The sequence below is a fragment of the Callionymus lyra genome, chromosome 7 (assembly GCF_982586985.1).
Source record: "Callionymus lyra chromosome 7, fCalLyr1.hap1.1, whole genome shotgun sequence".
Lineage (NCBI taxonomy): Eukaryota > Metazoa > Chordata > Actinopteri > Syngnathiformes > Callionymidae > Callionymus > Callionymus lyra.
In genome coordinates this window covers 21,900,449-21,923,363 of record NC_141824.1, presented here as the reverse complement: position 1 = coordinate 21,923,363, position 22,915 = coordinate 21,900,449, and the positions used below count along the sequence as shown (strand labels likewise).

At 39.5% G+C, this 22,915-nt stretch overlaps 1 protein-coding gene across 1 annotated transcript; it reads right to left on the bottom strand.

Annotated features, from left to right (window-relative positions):
• Positions 1 to 5,606: 5,606 nt before the first annotated feature.
• igsf10 (immunoglobulin superfamily, member 10) lies at positions 5,607 to 16,182 on the bottom strand. The gene is made up of 9 exons (XM_087795443.1): positions 15,690 to 16,182; positions 14,520 to 14,649; positions 14,007 to 14,397; positions 13,184 to 13,939; positions 11,327 to 13,060; positions 9,939 to 11,258; positions 8,835 to 9,738; positions 8,214 to 8,580; positions 5,607 to 8,153 (listed from the first exon to the last, which is right to left on the bottom strand). Exons 1-9 carry the CDS (start codon positions 15,884 to 15,886, stop codon positions 6,603 to 6,605), a joined length of 7,350 nt encoding a protein of 2,449 aa, XP_087651569.1. The 5' UTR covers positions 15,887 to 16,182; the 3' UTR covers positions 5,607 to 6,602.
• Positions 16,183 to 22,915: the final 6,733 nt, after the last annotated feature.

Here is a 22,915-nt window from a genome sequence, read left to right as displayed (position 1 = left end):
TCAGATCTAGTTTGTTCATCACATTTCAACACCTCACCTCACCTGTGTAGCGATATTAGCTTTTAAATGAAGGTTTTGACATAATTAAACACTCATCGAGGAGATGTATGAGTTGTCTTAGGGCAAACTGAATTACCATCTGGGACCATACATTTTTGAAGGTTTCTTCAAATCTTTACAGTGTCAAATCGTAACATAATTATCTCAAAACATTAAAAGTTTAAATAACAACATGTCGGAGAAGAGGAAAATATATCCCAGCGGATCATAAATGTGCAACAATGGCGAGGAAAAAACAAGCAGAAACCTCGAGCAGACCCAGACCCAGTGTGGTCAACGTCCTCCAGGCGTTACAGGATGCGGTGGTGATGGTGGACAATCTTGTCATCATTACTATCTTTGGTTGTGAGAGTCTTAAGCTCTATTTTTCACTGCCTCAATGTCTTGCTTTTTGACTTGTTTGCTTCCTTTCATTCTTTCAGCCCTTTTAATCAAGCTCTGTGTTCGCGACCATTCGTCACGATCATGGAGGACAGCGGCAGCTTCTGAGAAGGTGCACCTCCATTGTCCCAGAGCAATCAGCGACGCTGTAACAGCTGTGATCTGAAAAGCTTCCCCGACCCGAAGACGGATCGGAGCGTGACCTCCGCTCGCCTGACCCGTGAACAACTTGTCAACGTGACGGGCAGACAGACAGGAAGCGGTTACGACAGGGCGACACGCTCACAGAGGTCCACGCGAGAACGTCTTTTGCCTTCTTCTGTTTGCAGGAACACACTTCTCTTTCTCAGGCTTCTTTCAAATCGCGCTCTCGCCCGGAATGTGTGAAGCCGCACTTCGTGTTTTGACAGTGTAAGGTTTCTGCAGCTACTGCTTCTGGCATGTCACCATGTATCCGCCGCCATATGTTTCCCACATGCACGTCGACGCTGGCGAAAGATACGAGACGCACATGTGAGAGAGGGAGTGAAGAGACGCTCGAGTAGAAGTGTTTATTTAATTCAACGCTGGATCGTTATTTAAAGCCAAAAACATGAAACTGAAATATTTAGACACATCTCTCGGGCCTTCGACCTGTTTTACTATACATTATTTAGAAAAAAAGTGCTGACTGAGGTGTTTCCCTTTATTTCTCATGAGTTCCAGCTGTCCAAAAACTGCTCACGAAAATACACATTGAGGGGTCCAGCTGGCTGCTGGGTTCCCCTTTTGTCTCCAGTTCAACACTGCAAAAAACTGACCAAAACCTCAACTAAGACTAAATCTTTAAACTTAGGAAAATGTTGTCACAACATGATCTGGAGCTTATATTCAATGCGTTTGTTTCTACTTGTTTAGACTATTGTACCACTTTATTTTCATGTCTTAACAAGAAGGAGTTGTCTCGCCTGCAGTTAATACAAAACTCGGCATCGAGAATTCTGACCTGCTCTAGTAGAAGAACTCACATTTCTCCGATCCTTAAAACTCTTCACTGGCTGCCAGTTTCTTTCAGGATCAATTTTAAAATTCTGGTTCTTACTTTCAGATCTATTCATGGTCAGGATCCTCCTTCCATCAGTGATCTGATCCAGCCTTACACCCCAGCTCGGGCTCTGAGGTCTTTGGATCAGAATCTACTGATGGTTCCACGCACACGGTTCAGGACCAGAGGAGAGAAATCCCTCCAGGCTGTTGCTCCTAAGCTTTGGAACGATCTTCCTCTACCTCTGTGTTTGATGATCTACTGACTCCTTCAAGAAACATCTTAAGACATTTTTATTTGTGAAGGCTTTTTCTGGGAATTCAGTGTTCGTCTTATGTTGTCTTGGCCTTTTAGAGTTTTTAAATGTATATGTATTTTTAACTGTGGCGCTTTACAAATAACTATTATTTTCTTACCTTTTCCCCGATGAATGATTTAGTTTTGTTCACCAAAGATCATCTAAAAAAGATCTTGATCTTAGAAAGTTTCTTTTTTTTTCCACGATACAAACTAGTGACGCTTTTGTATTTAATTGAACGAAAAACACAGTCGATTTCTGTCTTTTAATCGCGGCTCCTGTCAATCCTCAAATCCAATTTATGATTCAAAAGTGCACAACCTGCTGACAGTGACGCAGTAAACCTGTCAAGCATGGACATCTGGATCGAAGCAGCAGTGCCACGTTGTTGACTCTGGCTAATTGGAAGAGCTGGCTTGTTTAAACCCCCCGCCCCCTGCTGGGAGTTCATCATCTTCTTTGATGTGTTTTCAGATTGGTGTTGGAGAGGAGCGGTGTTGGAGCGAGGACTCACCTGGCTACTTTCATAGAGCCACATCTGCACTCCATCACGAAGCAGACCCCCTTACTGGTGTACTTCCAGAGCTCTGGGGCCCTTTAAAAAAAACAACAACTGTTCATACATATTGCTCGAGTGACCTCTGGCTGCTTAACACCAATTATATTTGACGTTGACGATCTCTGTGGGGCTGATGGGAAGAATTAAAAAGAAAACATCAATGGTTGACAACAGCAAATACAATCGAAGCTGATCTTTGATGTCTAAAACATGCTATTAATGTTGATTTAAGCACGTTTTTAGCTTGTGTTCTTCTTCATCTGTTCTGTTTCACCACATCCGTCATTGGTTGACTTCCTCTTCTTCTTTATTTGATACTATTATTCACTGTCCAACACTGTGTCGTCCCAAACTTTGTCTCTGAATCTCTCATCTTCATGAGATACTCCTCATTCATAATCTTGTCCTGGTCACTCCCAATACAGTACACATGTCATCTCTACCTGTAAGACCCTGACTGCACACCCCTTTTCAACTCCCTTGATTGATCCCTTTCCCCTAAAATAATTAAAATAACTATTAAAAAACAAATAGATTATTGGTTCAAACAAAATAATGGTTTAAAAAAAAAAATCATATGTATTTTCATTAGTTTAATGATATGCTAAATATTGTGAAATGTTCTTTTTATTGTCAATAAAGAATTTAAAATATATTATACAATATCACTCATTTTCTACTTGCCATCATGTCGACTAAGGGTTGGGATTATTTTCAGATGAATCTGTTGCTTTTTAGAGTTATAGACAAAAATGTTCATTTTAATGTAGCGACTGGAACTCAGTTGTCTTCATCTTCATCCGAAAAGATCACTTCCATGATGCTCGTCTGTAACGTCCATCTTGTATTGAAGCATCAACATGACATTTTTTTTCGGAAAAACTTAAACAAGTTTATATTTTTAACTTGTTTGTAGCATCATCTTAAAGGCTAACATGCTACATAGACAGGAGACATTGGGAGAGCTTCCAGTAATTCCAACCCCCAAGTCAACATGAGAGTGGGTAGAAATTGGGTGATTTTGGGTGAACTATCACTTTAATAAAGTGAATTCAATCTAACTGATGACTATGTCCAGTGGCAGCAGCAGGCAAGCATGTTGATTAAATCTCTATGATTAATGATCAAGTGCTCTACACACTGATATCATATAGATTAACTGTTACTAAGAAGTTCAGAATTTCAAAAAGCATTGTGCCGTCCACTAAGTGGGGAAAAAAAATTAAAGTTTCAGTTTTCAGTGAAACTTTAAAAATGATGAAGAATGAGCTCATGGAGTGAGTGATGACCACTTCAAGGAGTTTAAAAACAGTAAATGTTGAAGAGGAGATTTTCCTTAAACCCTCCCGTAATCCAAGAAAAAAGGAAACTAGCAGGTGAAAGCAGCAGGAGACCAAAGAGTAGGCTGATGGGCAGTTTGACAAGCACATGTTTGGTGTAAAAGACCAAATTGTACGTGAAACAGCCAGACGTTTATCCAGTTGCTGTGACAACCTGGAAGAAAACACCAATGATTCAGTTGTGGGTGGACATACCTGAATAAGATTACCCTCAACAGTTTGTCCACTTTAACCTTTATTTCTGAGTTTGGATGAACCCGAGTTGAAATTAGATTTCATGTCCACGGCGACACAGAAATGAATCTTCCTTACAAGTGTCTGGACGGCCGAGGTGTGGATTGTACACTAGTGGTGTGAAATTCCATCTACCTTCTGAAACACACTGATTTACTGTATCCCAGAGAGTGCTACGTTCATAACACCCACTTTAACATTTAAAAAAATGAATTCTTGAAATTGAAACCAAGTCGTTACAAGCTTGCCTTTGAAGATAAAAACTACTTTCTTTAGTGAAGAGAGAAGTATTTTCTTACACAAGCAGCCCCCTTCAGAGTTTCCATGTTCGAACAATCAACAATGAATATGGAATTTAGACCATAGATCAGGAATATGTCTCAACTGTACCCGGGTTTCTCACATGCTCGCTTCAGCTGCCTCGAAAGTATCATCATCATCATCACTATTAATATTTATTTTCAACTGCTCATTGCTTAATTGGGATCTAGGTCAATGTCGTTCTATCGCGGACTGGATACATTTCAGGATTATATTCATGGACTGATGTTCAAATGGGAAAAAGTAAAAATATAATAGCGTGATCTGCAAAATAACTACAATTAAGTGCATGAAAATGACATTATGACATAACGCTGAATCAGCAAGAGCTCTGGACCAAAAATATTTAAGTGTATTTGCATCTATGTATGTTTACTTTGCGTCAATGTGTGTTTAGCCTTTTTTATATGGAATGAGGACCTTGTAACAGAAGTTAAGTTTCTCAAGAGTCTTTGTTTTACTCACTTTCACAAGTCATTGTTATTGCGAAATTGAGAAAATCTGTTCACAATGAAACACCTTTCAGGCAGTAATAATCCATTTTTTTCTTTCTGTGTGGCCCAGTAACAAATTTCTCAGTTGGCGACCACTATTCTAGGGAGCTGGAGCCATTCCCAGCTGCATAGGGCAAGAGACGGAGGACACACTGGAAAGCCTGTTGCAGAGACTCACCCAGAAACCTTTGTTTAATTTGAACTGCGCAATTTAGGATTGGATAAAGAACTTCCTAGTCCGTTTTGTACATTCCAGAGAGCTCTGCTGCCCAAATCAAAAGGAAAAAGTTTCAAAAAAAAAGTTTCAAAAAGTCTCAAGTACAGACTAATGGTCTCCGAGGGGTTTGGGATAATGAGGACCACTTTCACAGCAAGACGTTTCCAATGTTTTTCTACCAATTTAAGGCGGGAACGAATCAGCACACTCGCCTGGTCTGGAGTTAAAAAATCCCCCACACATATTCTGTCCATCCATCTCATGAAGGGGCAGTTTAGATTTAATACCAATACACTTTGACAGCTGTCGAAAAACTAAAATTAATTTGTGGGTTAAGAGGAAATGTGCTCCTGCAATCACACAGAGAAAACACAGCAGTCTATTCAGAAGGTGTGGTTAGAAAAGTGTTTTGAACGGTGTCAAACTTCATGTTATTTTTCTTTCGACACTCAAGAGGTTTCGTTCTTATGAGAAAATCACATGTTTTGAATCTGCATAAAAGTCAAGGGCTTAGAATGAGTATAAATAATTCCTTTCTGAAAGTGATATTTTACAAAAACAAAATGAAGTTTCATGAGCCGATAAAATGATTGTTAAAAAGAAATATGAGCTTTATTCCTATTTTTATTTGACACATTTCGTCCCATACAAAAGTACGTTCTACAAAAGCAAAAAAAACTCAAAACATTTTTACAAATAAGCATAATGTATAACATTACTGTAGATTCTTGTGCACAACACAATAGCATGGAAGCTGTGAATAACATGTTGAGTGGACATATGGGCATTTAAATCTGAACCATACACAATAAAACTAAAACAAATGTAAAAAAGTATAATATCATTTTTATTCTTAACCAAACTATATACTCAATAATACATCTATCCAGTGTAATATTTGAATTGATTTCATGAATTGATTTTAAGAAGTGAATAGAAAAAACAAGTCAGAAGCAAATCCTGAAGCTAAAATAAATACCTTTGTATGAACTGTAAATAAATGTTTAAAAATGAAAAAAAAACAACCTGTTAACATCTTCAAAAGGAGTAATTGTGATATTACATTTAAATAACGAAATTCTTTACAATAAACCATCGATATCAGGGCGACTTAAAAGGTGGCTTTTGGACCACGCCTCTCCCCAAGACTTTACATTTGGCCTCTAAAACATCTTCCAACTTATATAATTAAAAAAAATCTAAATAGTGAAGCGCATGCTCGTGCAAAACTTCCTCCGCTCCTGCAGGGGGCAACAAGGCCTGCTAGACTTACATTCAAACAAACAATGCTATTGGCTTTCTGAACAGGACAATATATTTTTTGACATAGCTTTTCAAAAAAGGAGATGTGCGTTTGAATGACTAAGCTGTTGATCTTCCTTATTTTAAATAATCGTTTGTGACTTTTCTTTTGTCAAATGTATATTTATGCTCATATTAAATACTTCTGTGAAACCTAAACAACTTATACCCCGTTCAAATGTTTTTCAATCGTATTTGAAAGTATCTATAAATAAGTTAAAATGCCTTTCAAATATGGTTCACAAAAAAAAAGTTCACAATTCCCTCTAATCTCTTTGGCTTGGATACTTTTCTATCATGTTGCTTTCTCCACTTTCTGGACTGACTCACGTTAACCAAAACTTATTTATTGAAATAATTGATTTGGTTTCTTTAAAGTACATGGACATAAATGGTCTTCAAATCAGTGCCTAGTTGGTTTTTGGCAACGCATTTGTAAGTTCCAATGTCTGAGACAGTAAAGGTCTGAAGAACAAGAGCACCGTAAGGGTTAATAGCTTTGTTACTCAATGCTTTAGCCCGGTCAGCTGTTGATAAAATAGAATGATCAGGCATCTCCCAAGTAATCTCTGGCTTTGGAATCCCACTGGCAGCACAGTTTAACTGTATCGGTGTCCCAGGTATGACTTGAACATTGGATGGTGGAGAGGTTGTAATGCGCGGTGGATATGCGACGATCATAACTGGAACCGTAAGCACTGCCTGTCCAGCTTCGTTCTGAGCCCTGCAGACGTAGTTACCTCTGTCACGAAGAGTGCTATCCTGGATTACTAGAGTGCCATTTTCAAGTAGCTGGTGACGTCCAAAAACTTGGGGCGCGATAACTGTGTGTCCTCCAGGCATTGTCCAGGATATACTCGGCCTGGGACTCCCATCAGACAAACAATGGAGAACCAGAGTTTCTCCAAACACACTGCGAATGATTCCTCTTGGTCGTGACAGAATGTAAGGTTTCGCCCCAACGTCTAGAATGATCAACTTTTCTATGTAGCCCAATGTATTTTTGGCGCCACACCGATATTTTCCGCCATCCCTCATTTGCGATTCTTTAATGACTAAACTACCATCAGGTCCTACGCGGTGATGTGAAGTATTAACACGTCCACCAGTTAGTCGTGTTCCGTCTGGCAAGGTCCAGATGATTTCTGGTTGTGGATGTCCATCGGCGGAACAGTTCAGAATGGTTGATCTCCCAATACTTGAAGAGACGCGCTCATTAAATGGGTTTTTAAAGATTGGCCTCCTCATCATGTGGGTTACCTCAAGCTCAACAATCATTACCGCCTCCCCACCATCATTCCTGGCTAAACAAATGAACTCTGCTGTGTCAGTAGGACGAACATTTCGGATTTCTAAAGTTCCATTATAATGGACAATGATTCTGCTTCCGAAATAGGGGGCTTTTAAAAATATATTATCTGGCATAATCCATGTAATGCTGGGGGTGGGATTTCCATCAACCTTGCAGTCTATAAGCTTTCTCGAATACTTGATGGCGTATTCTTTGATGACCGTTCTGTTCAGTTGGTAACCATTGATCACTGGTGGGTTACCATCTATATCTAGTTTAAAAACCTTTTTGGCCTCACCTGCATTGTTACGAGCTAAACAAACATATTCTCCAGCATCAAAATGCTTTACATCTCTTATATCCAGGGACCCGTTCACGTGCATTAGGTAGCGTTCATTGGATGCTGCGATTATGTCATTAGAAGGAAGCGTCCATAGAATCTTGGGTTTTGGTTCTCCAACAGCTTCGCAGTCAAATCTAACATTTCCACCATGTTTTACTCTCAAATTTGTCAGCCTTGGTTGGTGAATCTTTGGTATTGCAGCGACCACAGTAATATGTACATGCATCTCATCTTTTCCTACTTGGTTTTCAGCAAAGCAGGTGTAGTCTCCTTCCTCGGACATACCAACCTAGTGAGACAGAAAAATGGTTAAACATTTGGTCCAAAACGAAGGTTCATGCTTTATTACCTGATTCAGGTAGAGTGTTCCATTGTCAAACAGAGTGTAGCGACGATGCCGTGCTCCTCCAGCACTGGCATCTTCTTGGAAGGCCTTGTTGACCACAGTCCCGTCAGGAAGTCCCCAGGAGATTTCAGGTTTGGGAGCGCCAGAAGCTTTACAATCGACCTTTAAGTCATTGCCATAGGTCACTTCTTTCTTATCATGGACCTTGGCCTCGATTTTAGCGGGCTTCATTGACACGCTGACCTTTAAAAGTTGAAGGTCATCTCCAATTCGACTTCTTGCCACACAAAGATAATCTCCATCATCTTTATCGATCACATTGTTTATGACCAATGTGCCATTTTCCAAGACCTTGATTCTGCTCCCCATCCTGAAACAGAATTGAAATGATATGACACATGGAATTCCAAATTCAAGTCAATTCCATTCCATTTCCATTTACCCTATACTTGTTTTAATGTACTGCAGGTATTCTCACGATAACAAATTAAAGAACCTAATCCTTTAAAGGGATAATACCATATATCTGTCTCACTAATTTGGCTTACCCATGTATTTATCATTTGACTTTTTACAAGCATGTTTTAATTCACCTTTTCTTTGCATATTATAAACCAATCATACCTGTGCCATTGGTCAACTACAGCTTTCGATGGAAGCCTCCATATTATTCTGGGTTTAGGGTCCCCTGTAGCAGAGCAGTCTAGTTTCAACTGGTCCCCGAAGAATAACTCAGTTACACGTTGGGATATCCCCACAATTTGTGGTGCAGTTTCTTGTTTTTCTACTGACAGAGTAACCACTCTTCGCTCTGATCCAGTGGAGCTGGTGGCAATGCATTCATATTTTCCTGCGTCTCTTTGATTGATGTCTTTGATGAGGAGAGTTCCGTTGTTATAAACTGTAATTCTTCCAGTTCTTGGTGATCCGTTAGGTTTAACCACAGTTCCATCAACCAGCACCCAATGAACAGCAGGATAAGGGTTGCCTCTGCCTGTACAAGGGAGCCAAATATTTTTATGCTCAGCAACTTTTAATTGCTGTCGTTTGTCCTCTAAAATATCCGGTGGGGCTGCCACCACTTGAAGCCTGACAGTAATAGTATCCACTCCAGCTGGATTACTGGCGATGCACTTGTACAGGCCTCGGTCATAAACAGACACATTTTCGATCACAAGTGTCCCTCCAGCAACTACTGATGTTCTACCAAAAGACCTGCTTTGCTCGTTGACTTGAGTTTGGTTGGCCAAAATCCATGATATCACAGGGGAAGGACGTCCTTCTGCTTTGCAGTTCATTTTCACTGTGTTCCCAGTGTGGAGTTTCATTTCTTGCATTTTTGGCTCAAGGATACGTGAGGGGTAAGCCACCACAGAAAGGGTGACAAGAAGTTTATCCGATCCATAGTTATTCTCAGCCAGACAGATGTACTGTCCTTGATCCTGAATGTTGGTATTCTGGATTGATAGTGTGCCATTTTCTAAAATCCAATACTTTCCCTTTGTATAATCAATGGCAATGGTGCTTCCTGGAAAAGACAAACACATTTGTAAGTGCAAAATATTCCAACAGTGGCCCTTAACTTTAAATTAGAATTTGAAGTCTTTCCTTTAAAACAATAATCTCATCTCAAAATAACAGTGTTTACTTGGCTTCTACCAACTTCTATTGATGATGCCAAACAAACATTTATTGCTTTTGACTCATTGATAGAAGATAAAGATGTACCTGTTCTCGGAGAAAAGCGTTTCCAGGATATATTTGGTCTGGGGTGTCCAACTGCTTCACATGGCAGGAATGAATCCGAATTTGATAACACTGTGAAGCTGGCAGCGTTTCCTCCCACTATTCTGGGCTTGCTGGTCATGGAATTTGTAGTGGTTTCAAATGACGACACATGTGCGTTGGTCGGTGGACTGCCAGTCAATCTGGAGATCCCATTGTTCATTTCTTTTTTGTTGTAGTGTCTAGTGCGTCCTTGCTCTGTTTTAGATAAGGTACTTTTGTCTGCACTGCCTAAAGTATTAATGATTTGAGCTGACGATGTGTTTTTCATTATGGATTTCCTATTATCTGTTTTACCATAGGCCGTCTGTTTTGTTGGCTTGTTATAGAAGCTGATCCTGTTCCTAATTGTTGTGTGGAAGCCTTTTGAGGTTGATGGAAACATTGTGGTTGTGTAATCCAATGGGCGCTTGGTTACTCTATTCCAAACTACGTCTGTTTCTTCAGTGTCTTTCTTCTGCTCTGGCATTTGTTTTGGATAAATGAGTTCCACTTGTCTTTTAGTAGTTGTGGATGGGATGTTTGTTGCAGCTATCACTCCCTGCTGAGGTATTGCTGTCAGCCTTTTTTCAGTTTCCACAAATGTTTTTTCTGTGGTTATTGATCGTGGTATTATTGGAGGTTGTGTTCCACTCTTGAGTTTGCCTTTCTGTCCTTCAAACCCCTCTTTCTTTTCAGGTTTCGCACTAATAAATAACCAATAATCAGGCACTACACCAGATCCAGAAGCTGAGGGTTCATCAGGGTATCCAGTTGTCAAAGATTTGACAGTAGGAGGGGAGGGAAGAGTCTCCAACTTGGATGTTGGTTCAACTGTTGTATATCTTGCAGATGAACTTGTTGTGGTGATGTACTCAACTCCCGTCATATCTGTTGTAAAACGTGCCATGGAGAAATCTCCATAATCATCACCTGATGATATCTCCATGCTGTCTACTTTTCTTGGCACATACATATCCTTTGGTTCAGTGGACAACTTTTCAGCTGTTGGGAATTGAGTCAATAGGGCCGAAGCCTTTGTTGTACTAGGTACATAAACTGGTCTCTTGGTCTCTGGGAGGATTGTGGTGGCAGGTGTCGCTGAAATTACTAGCTGCTTTTGCGGCCTCGAATATGCAGATGTGATGTATACCTTAGTTGGCATGGACTGTGTAATAAGGTTTGAAGTAGTTTGTGAGGGTGCTGCTACTGAAATTGCATCTGGAGTTGTCTTGGTCTTCTGGCCATTCTCCGCTATTGTCTTCACATGATCATAGGCAGCATCTAAAATAAAATATGACTGTGTTAAATATATCGCAGTACAATGAAGATAAGTTGAACAATGTACTCACCCGTGGTCAGTTGGATTGTATATGTCAGAGTAGAGTTCCTCTCCTTTACTGCAGCCTGCTGGATTTTATTTATAATGGACTGTATGTCGGAGGTTTTGTTAGGCTTAAGGATTCGTCTTTGGCTTTGGATCAACTTTCTCCGTCCTCCGCGCTTCCTACTCTTTTTAGGTATTATGTGAATCTGCTGCTGGGAGATGATGGTGGATCCCGGAGGTAGACGTGAGGATTTTATTGTTTGGGTTGTGTGGAAGGTGATCTGTTCTTGTTGTCCCTCTGTTGTGGTAACAGCTGTGAAAGTCCTTTTGCTCGCTGGGTCTGTGTGCACAACTAGATTCACTCTGCCAGGGTCGTCCATCATCGGTGTAACACGAGGATCATCTGCAAATGTAACTGCAGAGTGCGTAGTTGTGTCTGGTTGTGAAGGCCACTCTCCTGAAAACATACTTTGTGTATTTTGGGATGTAACCACCAGAATTGGGTGAAGACCAGCTGGAGAATTTAAAGTGGAAGGCTTAGTTGTATAATCCCTTTCATATAGGTTTGATATTCTATCTGAAACCGGCTGGGGATCAAGGTTGGGAATCACATCAATATCACTCGTTTTTTCCATCTGCGTGACTGTAGGTTTTTGTAACGTAACATGGGAAGTTGCTTTTAAATGTCTGCTCTCTGTAACTTGGTCACTTATGCCAACATCTTCAGTTGATATTGTGGATGCGCTGTTTCCTTTTTGTGTTTCTCCCACAATCCTCCCCTGTGATGTAGTTATTATTGGCCTCAATGTTGAATGCATAGTAAATACATCATCTTCTTTAAGAACTTGGCCGGAGCCAACATCATCCTCAGTGTTGTTTGACTCCTCATTTAGCTTTTTTTCTTTGGCACTCCTTGCATTTGCTGTATCTTCAGCCTTTTTCATAAACTTTGCAAATGTCTCATGATCAAGATTTGTAGTTGATTTGTTAAAGACTCTTCTTCTCCAGTTATGTCTGTTTCTAAAAGTACCCCTGCCCCTCTGTCTCAACCTTTTGGAAGAGCTTCCTTTACCTCTTAATTTGGGATATGGGTGGTCTGAAGCGATGGTGGTTGATTCTTCACTCATTCCTTCAGAGTGCACAGGTGACGTGAAGTCCTCTTTGCTCTTAGCGGTATCTTCATTAGCTAATTCTGTTCCTGATCCTTCTCTTTGGCTGCTTGTCGTTTTATCTGAACCCTCCACTGTTACCTGAGAAACAAACAGGTCTACCCCCAAGTAGTTTACAGCCAAACACCTATAAAATCCTTGGTCCCTTGCTGTTAGTCCCTCTATGAGCAGCGATCCATTACTAAACACCTTCCTGTTTCCATAGGACGTGTCTAATATAGTCTGGTCAGGTAGTATCCACTGCACTGGTGACTCTGGACTTCCTGTGGTCATGCAGTCAAGAAGGATATTTCCACCATGTTGCTTTAAGACCTGAATTCCATTTAGCTCTTCATCCTCTACATAAGGGGACATAACTGTTAACCGGTAACTGAGAATATCTGCATCCAGGTAGTTTGTGGTGATGCACATGTAGAGGCCTGAATCTGAGGTATCAGCACCCCGGAGCGAGAGTTTCCCTTCAGCTGAAATGATGATCCTCCTGTCTTCGCTCGAGTAAGGTGCGCGGACCTTACTTCCATCCGGTAATATCCATTCTAGAAACGGTGTTGGCTCACCCTTGAACTGGCATGTCAATTGTGCCACACCACCTGTGTAGAGACAATACAGGAGCAATGAAGCATTCCTAAAGAAAATGGACAGTGATTTAGATATAACTAAAATGTGGAGATTAATAGATACAATTGAAAAAAAAAGTCCATTGTTGGAGTTACCTGACAAAACCACATGTTCTGTCCTAGTCATGTTATCTTTCTTTATCATGGCCCAGGAATAGTGGTCCTTCTTCGGCAATGAGTTTTCCACACGAAGGTTGACCTCAGATTGGTACTTGATGTGCAGGGTAGAATATGTTGTTGTCGTGCGATCAAGCTGCAAGTCAACCCCACTTTGCATCAGCCAGGCTGGGACAGCTTTGATGTCTGCTTCAATACTGGCAAAGAGTGCTTCCTTTGGTTTTCTCTGAGTGTACCTGTACACCATTTCTGGGCCTCCGGCCAGCATCGAGCCTCTTTCCAACCTCAAAGGGAAGTCGCTGTAGCCAGCCAGGATCTGCCACAACTGCTGAATGTTGTCATTGTCAATGTTGCACACCAGGAAGGTTGTGATTCCTGCAGTGAGCCGGGTTGTGTTGGTGCCTCCGTCCTCCTCCGGGGTAAGTGTCAGGTTCTCAAAATGACTCGGTCTCTGCACAGTGCAAGACACGCTGGCATCATTTTCAAACTGGTCAGTAAAGTTCATCTGCACGGAGCCAAGTGGAGCAATAAAGTCTTTAGGGTGAAGTGTAAAAAAGTCCCCTTCCTCGACGCTGACGTTCTTTCGTTTTGTGAGTTGTCGAATCCAAGGTCTGGAACAGCTGAAGGCGTCCATCGGAAGGAGAGACAAGGGTTTGTTGTGATGTGACGAGGGTCTTTCACAGACAGCACACAGCCCCCTTGGATATCTTCTGTCCTTTTTGCATTTGAGAAGACCTGGAATCAGGGAGGTGATATTAACACGAGCGTTGTTGAATATTAAACTGTCTCCTTTGTTATTTACCTTTGTTTCTCTGTGTCCACGCCGGAAACCAGCTCATGTGACAATCACAACTCCACCGGTTGCCATGGAGAAAAAGGTTCTCCAACTGAATGCAGCCCGAGAAGATGTTCTCAGGCAGACGTGTGAGAAGATTGTCTGATAGTTGGATGGTCCTCAACGAGGAGACTTTGAAGACTTGGCTGTGCCTCAATGTGGTGAATGTGTCTGGATGAAGCTGCTGGAGTTGGTTTCCCTCAAGATTAAGTAGCTGTAGGTGGTTGAGACCATTCAAAGCTTCTGGATTAATGAAATCGATGTTGTTGTGGTCCAAGTGGAGCCGCAGCAAGTTGTCCAGGCCTTTAAATGTGTCTTTGTTAAGTTCCTTTATCTTATTATATGACAACTTCAAGACCTGAAAAGAGGAAACAAATGCTTGTTTTCAAAGAACCATGGAAGAATAAAAAACACATTTTATGATTATTTTAAGAAGTACCTCTAAAAAGTTATTTAAAATTATAACGTAAAAACCTTCACCTGCAAAGATTTGAGGTCTTCAAAAGTTCGGTCTTCAATGTTGTGGATTGAGTTGCTATGCAGTAACAGCTGCTCCAACTTCTTCAGTCCAGAAAAGTCTCCCACTCTCAAGAGTGTTACACTGTTGTACCTATAATTACCCCAAAGCAAAAATAAACAACTTTTAAAATATAAGTTTACAGTATATCATCATTTCAAATTCCATTGTTTGTCCCATATTATATTCTCAACAACATTTAATTTTTGGTTGTACTTTACTCTCACTTACTATATGGAAATGTTTCCAATTATGATCCACATTTTTAAAAAGTATGGATGTATTATCAGTTTGTTTAATAATATTGTGTTGCTTTTGAACTCGGTTAAAATGCTTTAATGATATTGGAATGTTAATATTTGGCTTCTTTTTGAGTACCTACCTCATCTAATACTAGTTTTCCAGCTAAAGCTTTATATTGATGTTTATGTATGTGGTTTGATTGAATCCATTTCTCAATTTGAGATTTAAATTAAATTAAATCTTATTTTAAATGTGTATTTGAAGGCTCATAGAATATGGGGAAGTCATATGCGAGCATATTTTTCTTACTGAACAAGTTAGAATCATATTTGTTTATCTCCTACTCAAGAGTAAACATACTTAAAATATACACGATATTGTTAATCTCAACCAATACTAAAGATAAGGGACCATTTTTGAGTAACAAAAATTTGGCTTGACTAGCTGAAGGCGATAATTCCCTCTGGACTAGCCAACCAGAGCGGCTAATAATAAGATAATAAAGCTGTTCAAGTATTATGTCTATCATTTTAACAAGACTTGAGCTGATGAAAGAAACAAAATAAAAAAACTGATTTTTAATTCACACAAGTGTATAGCTTACTGAACTACTTTAGCATTTTTTGTTATCAGACAAAGATTGAATTAAAACTCAAGGTTGCTGAACAATTATTGTGTTTAATTAATATAATGAATGTCAAATCTCTGTTTAATAAATAAATGTTTTTATGAGTTGTAAATTATTTTGGAAGTAAGTATTTCTATGCTTTTATTTTCTAACATCATAAATTCACAAATTATTTACAACAACATAATCCAAAAGTTTAATGTACTAATCATTCATTTTTCCTTGCTTTTAGAATATTCGTGGTTAATAAACCTGAACTCACCCAAGGTTAACTTTTTCCACAGATGTCTGGATCTGGTCTGGGATTGTGTTCAAGTATTTGAAGGTGCAGTGGACCTCTGAGGGAACTGAGCAGACACAGGATCTCGGACAACCATCAGCTGCAGACAGCGCTGCGGCCAGGATCAACATGAGCAGCCACCTCCGCAGGTATGAACCACAGACGCCGCTCAAAACCATCTTGTACCAAAACTGACCTTCAGTTAATATTTGAAAAAGTTAACTAAAATACAACTTCACATTCTGCTAAAAGCGAAAACCTTTTATGTTTATTTTATTAAAAAAAAAAATAAACAAAAGGGAAAATGTCTTCCTTACCACACACTCTGAGTAGAAAGTAAATCACTTAAAATTTATAGCGAAACATCCGGTCAACAAAAAAAAAAAAGCCCCACATGTTGTATATTCCTTGAGCTGGGATTGTCAGATGTGTGTGAAGTCGTCTGCAGGCACGAGAGCTCACTCCAGAACCCTCCACCCCCTCGCTAATCCCATGAAATGTGACGCTGGATGCTGGAAGGAGTCTGCTGGAAACATTTGATGTTTGACATATCAGGTAAAACTTGGAAAGGAATATTTAAAGATTTTTCAAACAAAGCAAACTCATTTTCTCCTCAAGGAAACCTGCATTTGGATGGGATTCTTCATTAAATGTGTAACTTAAAAAAACATTTTAAAATACATTGTGGATGAATGTTTTTTATAAGACATGTCACCAGGTGACCTAAATATACAGCCCGTCCGCCGCTACAGTGTAAAACAAGCAGCAGCAGATAGTTTTCATAACCTTTGTTTTGGAGATGACTCAACATTTCTGAGTGCCACACTTCATAAACAGCACTCTGGCCCGCCGGCTCTTTAATTAATGCAACGTGCGTGTCTTGCTCTCCTAAATATTAGGTTCTGTTTCCTAAAGATGCGTGTTTACCGGAGCTCTCATCAGCAACATCAGCTCTGGACAAACAGAGACAGGATATTTTCCGCTGCTGCTGCGACTTGTTAAGTAGTATTGTTGGGTTTAGATTTAAGGGACTGTGATATCATAGCCGGGGAGGATTCTGGGAGGTGTTTCTCTGCTTCTTGTTTAAGGATTGTTTTGGAGTTTGTTGTGGAGGTGAGTGTCCCGGGAATAGAGACGTGTGTGTCTTACACTGTAGCCAAACATGATAATGTCTTTTCAATATCACTCAAAAAGCCTTTAATACATTTTTTTATTTATTATCCTGGATTATCACTACTAGCATATACAACACTATGTTTGTACCTTTCATATTTACGTGAAGATATGTTGTTTTGTTATCATTTCACTCCAACATGTCGCCACCAAACTACTCTAATGGGTCAGGGGCGGCAGTTGCATTCATTTCCATTATGGCTGAAGTGGTTTTTGGAGTTTCCAGTATCATGAACATTCCACTGGGCAACATCTTATACGTGTTTTATAAAAATAAATTAAATAATTGTGAAGAAAGCTGCAGTTCATTGAGTGTCCACTTGAGGCCTGCTGCTGAAAGACTGACATATTTACAGCCAGTGTCCTAAACTCTTATTTCACAGGGGTGAATTGAATTGTTTTCATAATTTTTTCTTGATTTTTTTCATAATTTTTTCTTGATTTTTTTCATAATTTTTTCTTGATTTTTTTTTCATAAATTTGCATTGTAAGGGTGTGATCACCTTGACTGACATGTATGTATATGAACCAATCACAATTCACCTGTACTCCCCCCAACTGCTGTCTGGTTAAAAAAAAAGGCATTTCCAAGATGGCCGCAAATTGGCGTCAAAACTGTGATTCAGACGACATCATTACATATAAATATTTCATACAGTACACAACAATGCAGTTTCTCCGTTCAACCAGTGGAGGGAGCTGACAAAAAACATGTTCAATCTTCTGTCATTCCATCTTCCGTGAGTTGTAGATGCTTAATTTAACTGAAAATTAATTTTTAAATTTCAGAAATAAACATAGGTAACAGCGCCCCACACAGGCTAAGACGAGATAATTGTCATTGCATACCACCCAATCACCCGCGACTGAACCTGAAGACTTTAAATGAATGCATAGTAACCCAACCTGTCCTGTTGCAAGTGAAAATGATCAAATTTAATAAGAAACAAAGTGATTATTCACGTGTCTTTACGATGATAGCTTTGGTTAAAAGTCCACCATTTCGTTTGGCCAAGATCAAACCCGTGCATATTTTCATAATTTGAAACAGGAGGTTATGATCTGAGTCCCACTTGTGCGCCTGCAAGGGAAGCAATTATAACGTTTCATTTGTCCGGTGCTGTAAACGCAGACATTACTTCTGTTTTGATGGTGTTATTTGTTCACATTAATCTTCTCACAGCAGACTGTAAACGCATTTTTGCCTTTTTTCCTCTCCTGGCCTCCTTGCGGGAACAAAAAATGTGGACGTGCGTCTTGACTGTTAAAAGTCACAGCTAGCTGGGAGCCTCTGAGGAATCTAGAGACACATACAGCATTGGCCTCAGCACCCGGTTCTGAGGCGGGGGCCCGGTCCTCAGGGAGGTGAGCGACAAGAATAGTTGGAAAAAATATATATATATCCACCACCTTATCTGTTTAATCATTTGAATCCAACCATTAACTCGACAATCATGGCGATTGTGAGGCAAGTTTATTGCTCTATATTTTCTAGCTTATGTTTCAGTTGATTGTAAACAAGGAGCCAAGAAGTCTTGAAATGCATTTTAGTCATTCATGCAAACAGCTGCCCATTCTGGCTTGACCTTTCCTTGGCTTGTCATGACTTCTATTTTGGAGCCGTCTGGCATTTACTGTGAAATAAAGAAGATAAATGTTTCTTAAACATTTTAAACACAGTGATTATATGATGGTTATAATGTGGCGCGATGCATCACTAAAGCTCTCTTCTGTCCTGATGTGCTCACGAGCAAGGTACAAAGCCGGAGAACTCAACCATGAGTTGGGGTCGTATATATACCTGAGGTCATCGTCGGTGTTCTCTAAGCTCACGACGCCGTTTGACATTGACCCAGTGTTGAGCTATACGTCACCGTGAGTCACTGGTGTCAGTGAGCTTGTAAATCAGAAGCTCCGTTAAGCTACTGGGAATGAGACCTGAGATGCTTCTAGCATGAGGGAAAAGCTTTAGTCGGACACTAGTCACCTTCTTTTATTATTAAAGCATTACAATGTGACATTATTTATGTTTACATCGGAACTCTCTTACTTTCATTTTAACGATGCTACTGACTACACAATTTAGCCCGACCTGGCTTGGTACAACCCTGAGAACCAAATTGCTTTCAAGAAGTAGGTTTCGGATGTCTTCCTCAATTTCCTCCTGGTTAATTTTATTTTGCTTTTTTACTTTTACATCCTGTTCTTCCCTCTGGTTCCATGCGGTGTTGGGCGGTCCTTTGGAGCCGGACGGTTGTCAGCAATTTAACAATATTCAGAGCTCTTTGTGACCCTGGTCTAGAAAGGTGCTTTACAAACTTTTACTTACTTACTTATTTTTAAGCTGGATTCCTGCAGACCAGCGTCAGCTCGTTGCTAAGTTCTACCTAGTAATACCTGACTCCTCCTCGTGCCTCAAGTTTGTTCGACCACCTGTTTGTTGCTGGAATTTTGTCTTTTTCATCAGTGTTGTTAGACACTCCGTCTGGAATTCCTGTTTTGTGTTTGTTGGATCGAGATATCGGGACTCTTTGCTGCATTAAATGTGTTGCGATAGGACTTTTTGGACCAGCTGCCATCTTGTGGACGTGTTGCTGAACTGTCTGTTTTGTAGTTTTTTGTTTTAAAATAGTTATTTGGACATTTTCACTGCACTACATTCCTCTGCATTTCCTTCAAGGCTAAAGTACAACGTTTTTTTTGAAGCCTTCAGGTAGTCAAAACCTTATTAACAAATTTTTTTTTCTCGTTTTGTAAACAAATGCACTTTTGACATTAGCTGGAAAAAAGTTTTCACTGTTGCAATTTCACTATTCTAACACTAGGGGACCCCAAATCAAACGTGTTCAATGTTTCCTTATGCTGCTTTATAGTGACACTACATACAAAGATATTTGTTTCTGATTTCGGCCAATGTAAGAATAGTCTAATTGCAACCATCAGGTATTATGGAAATGAAAGCAAACTCTGCCACTGACCAACAGCTGTGAAACCAGTTTGTGAGGGAGACTGTTCAAAATAAAACAAATGGTCACAGAAAATGAGAAAGAAGTTACTTTAATTGAATTTAAGTAAATTAAAATCTTATGTAGTGCTGCTTTATGCTGCAAATACAAATACAGATGTGTTATTTGTATCTACTGTGGCTTCAAAAGCTATTCATTATAAAAAAAATCCAAATACTTCCGAAATACAGACCTTTGACTCTTTACGAGAGCAACAGGTCAAGTTGATGGAATTATCATTATTATTATTATCATGGGTGATGGAATTAAACTTTACACAATATTGTTAATCTCAATTTCATTCAATTTAAGAATTACTTATTTACTTTTTTACTTAATGGCTTAAAAATACTGATTACAAAAGAAAATATCTGTCTATCTGTAACCTAGTTTGACCATTAAACACTATAATCTTTAGGTTTAATAATGTCTAGACATCCTACCTTCATATGAATCCGGTAAAAAGATCCAAACTTTCTGTTATATTCATGAAAACATGAGCTCATCCTTTGTTGGTTCTGCTCATAAATTTAATCCCCACTCGTCACGGTAGCCCTCGCACACCTCAGCCACTCACAGTTCAGGAGGAGTTCAAAATCCTGGAACTGCTGTGGCTGTAAATCCATTTCTTACCCCCTTCGACTCAAACGGTTTAACTGTTTTCCACACATCCGTCACTTTTCTACTGCCTGGAACCTCTGAGTCAGATTCTGATCGATTGTCAAAGTAACAAAAAGAGGTCAGGCACTCGCTTTTATTTTCCACTCAACAAAAACATTTTGTTTTTCTCCTCCGGTTTGAGATCTGTACACGCATAGGTGGCCAGTCGTAGCTGTTCTGGCGTTTGTTTTCCCATCAGCCACCCAGTGTTATTTGACAGAGCTCTAAAGTTGTGTTTACAGTTTTGTTTACTTCACTGATTTTTAGTGCTCGAGTTTCACGAGGCTGTCAGGAATAGACAAGAGTGTTTTCCTCGTCTTGTCACTTTTCCTGCTGTGGTGCTTTGATGAGAGTTAAGATGTGTAACTGAAGAGATCAATAAACTTTCACGACACGACATCAGCTTTCAGGTGTGTAACTAGTGTTTTTATAATTAGCTTAAATTGCAGCATTGGTCACCACAGATTAGTCATTCTACTTCATTAAAAACACCCTTTTCTTAAGAAACAGGCGAGAAAATCGTGCTTTTATTGTGTGTGTTTAAAAACCACAAACATCCCGAGCCTGTTCAAACATGTCAACATGTGGTTCTGGTCCAATCGCCCCCTCACATTTAGTTGGGTGAACCGGGACCGTGAAAATGAAAGTGCCTCTTTCATCTGGCTCTTGTTCCGTGCCTAGTGGCCCTTTCGGCCCTAATGGTCCCAATAAAATCAGGGTCTTGTTGGTCGTCCTGTAGCTTTGCTGATTTATCCTCATCGTCTTTCATCTGCGCCACAATAAAAGAACCACATTGTACACACGTGTGCGGGTGAAATTGCTGACGGAGGATCTTGTTAATGAGCAACAGCTATCATTGCAGATGTAAGTAAGTAAGTAAAGGTTATTTGTAAAGCTTCTTTCTAGACCAGGGTCACAAAGCGCTTTAAATGTCAAAAACAATACACAATTAAAATATATCCTTTAAAGGCCAATATACTTAAGACAAACACAGGAGTCCCAGAAAATCATGGATGTTAAATGTATCATTAAATATTAAAACACTTAAAGATAAATCCATTAAAAACGGTATATTACATAACTGTACATGTCGAGACTCACTAGTCCACGGAGGGAAAGCCTAGACTTATTGATTTATTAAAACATTATCTCAGCTTCGAAACATCGCCAATGACGTTTGTAACTCGCCAGTAGAGGGAGCCAGAGTAATAGATACAGACTTGCGAGAAACCTTCAGACGGAAACGTGATTTTAGCGTTTGACTTGTGTGTAATTTTTAAAGTCTATTGGGATTTCTAGGAAAGGGAAAGTCTTGCCAGGGAACATACTTGTTCAAAATCAGATCAAATGACTAACAATGTTGAGCCTATTATTCGAGATTAGGACGAGGTGTTATTATAACTGAGTCAGACATGACATTCAACTGCAGTAAAGCTCTTAATGCTTCCCTACTTACGAATATGTAACAGCTGAATGACGTGTGGAGTTTACAGCACGTAGAAACCAAAATAAACGAAAAGAAACTATTTTTTCAAGCGCACTCTCTCTGCTCTTAGTTTGAGCGGCAGCACCATCTGTCGGTGAAGCGGAAAATTACGCATATATTACCACCCTAATGAAGAGGAATAAAATATATATTAAAAAACAAATTATGTAAACGGGATAAAATATATAGGCGAACGCATTTTAATGACATCACTTAGGCATTATGAGTTTTCCAAAATACATTTTTTTGTCCTTTGAAACATTTATTACATATTTTATTTATATATATACATATACATATTTCAAGTCGCCATTAGCATCTGATGGTGTCTGAACACCATCAATATTTAACATCAAACTATTGACAAGTAGAAAGATGTCTTAATACCTGGATGTGTCATTAATGAATAACTAAATCCAATCCCAGGTTTGTCGGCGATAACGTTTAGAAGTATATATGGAATGAGGTGAGAGGCCAACATTCCTGGTGATAGAAGTGTTGCATAGGCGAAGGACTGATAAAGAGCTTATCCTCTACTTCTCCTACATCCAGTCCCGTGATCCTGAGCCTCACAGGGAAAAAAGGAAATCTCAAGACAAGAAAAGTACATGATGTGTCGTAATAGGAGCCCGAGAGGAAAGGCTCATGTGTGTATACCAGGGAAAGGCAATCAATGCTTTCATTGTTTTTGTTGTCAACATAGACTTTTAAAATTGATATTCAGTTACTTATAAACTACCTATAACCTTTTTTTGCCAATGCCTTAATTTATAAAACATATCTCAAACAAGTCAAAAGTAAAAAAGCAAAAAAAAAAAACGAGTTTAGAGGATTTGTTTAGTAACTTGAGGTGATTTTAAAATATTATAGATGTGAAGTGATGG

Bases quoted from the DNA above. Each gene is read 5' to 3' on its own strand.
- igsf10 (XM_087795443.1), bottom strand. From the start codon at position 15,886: ATGGTTTTGAGCGGCGTCTGTGGTTCATACCTGCGGAGGTGGCTGCTC. The intron at 9,739-9,938 runs GTACATCTTTAT...TGTCTTTTCCAG, and splicing joins ACGCTTTTCTCCGAGAACAG to GAAGCACCATTGCCATTGAT. The intron at 8,154-8,213 runs GTAATAAAGCAT...CTGTCTCACTAG, and splicing joins GAACACTCTACCTGAATCAG to GTTGGTATGTCCGAGGAAGG.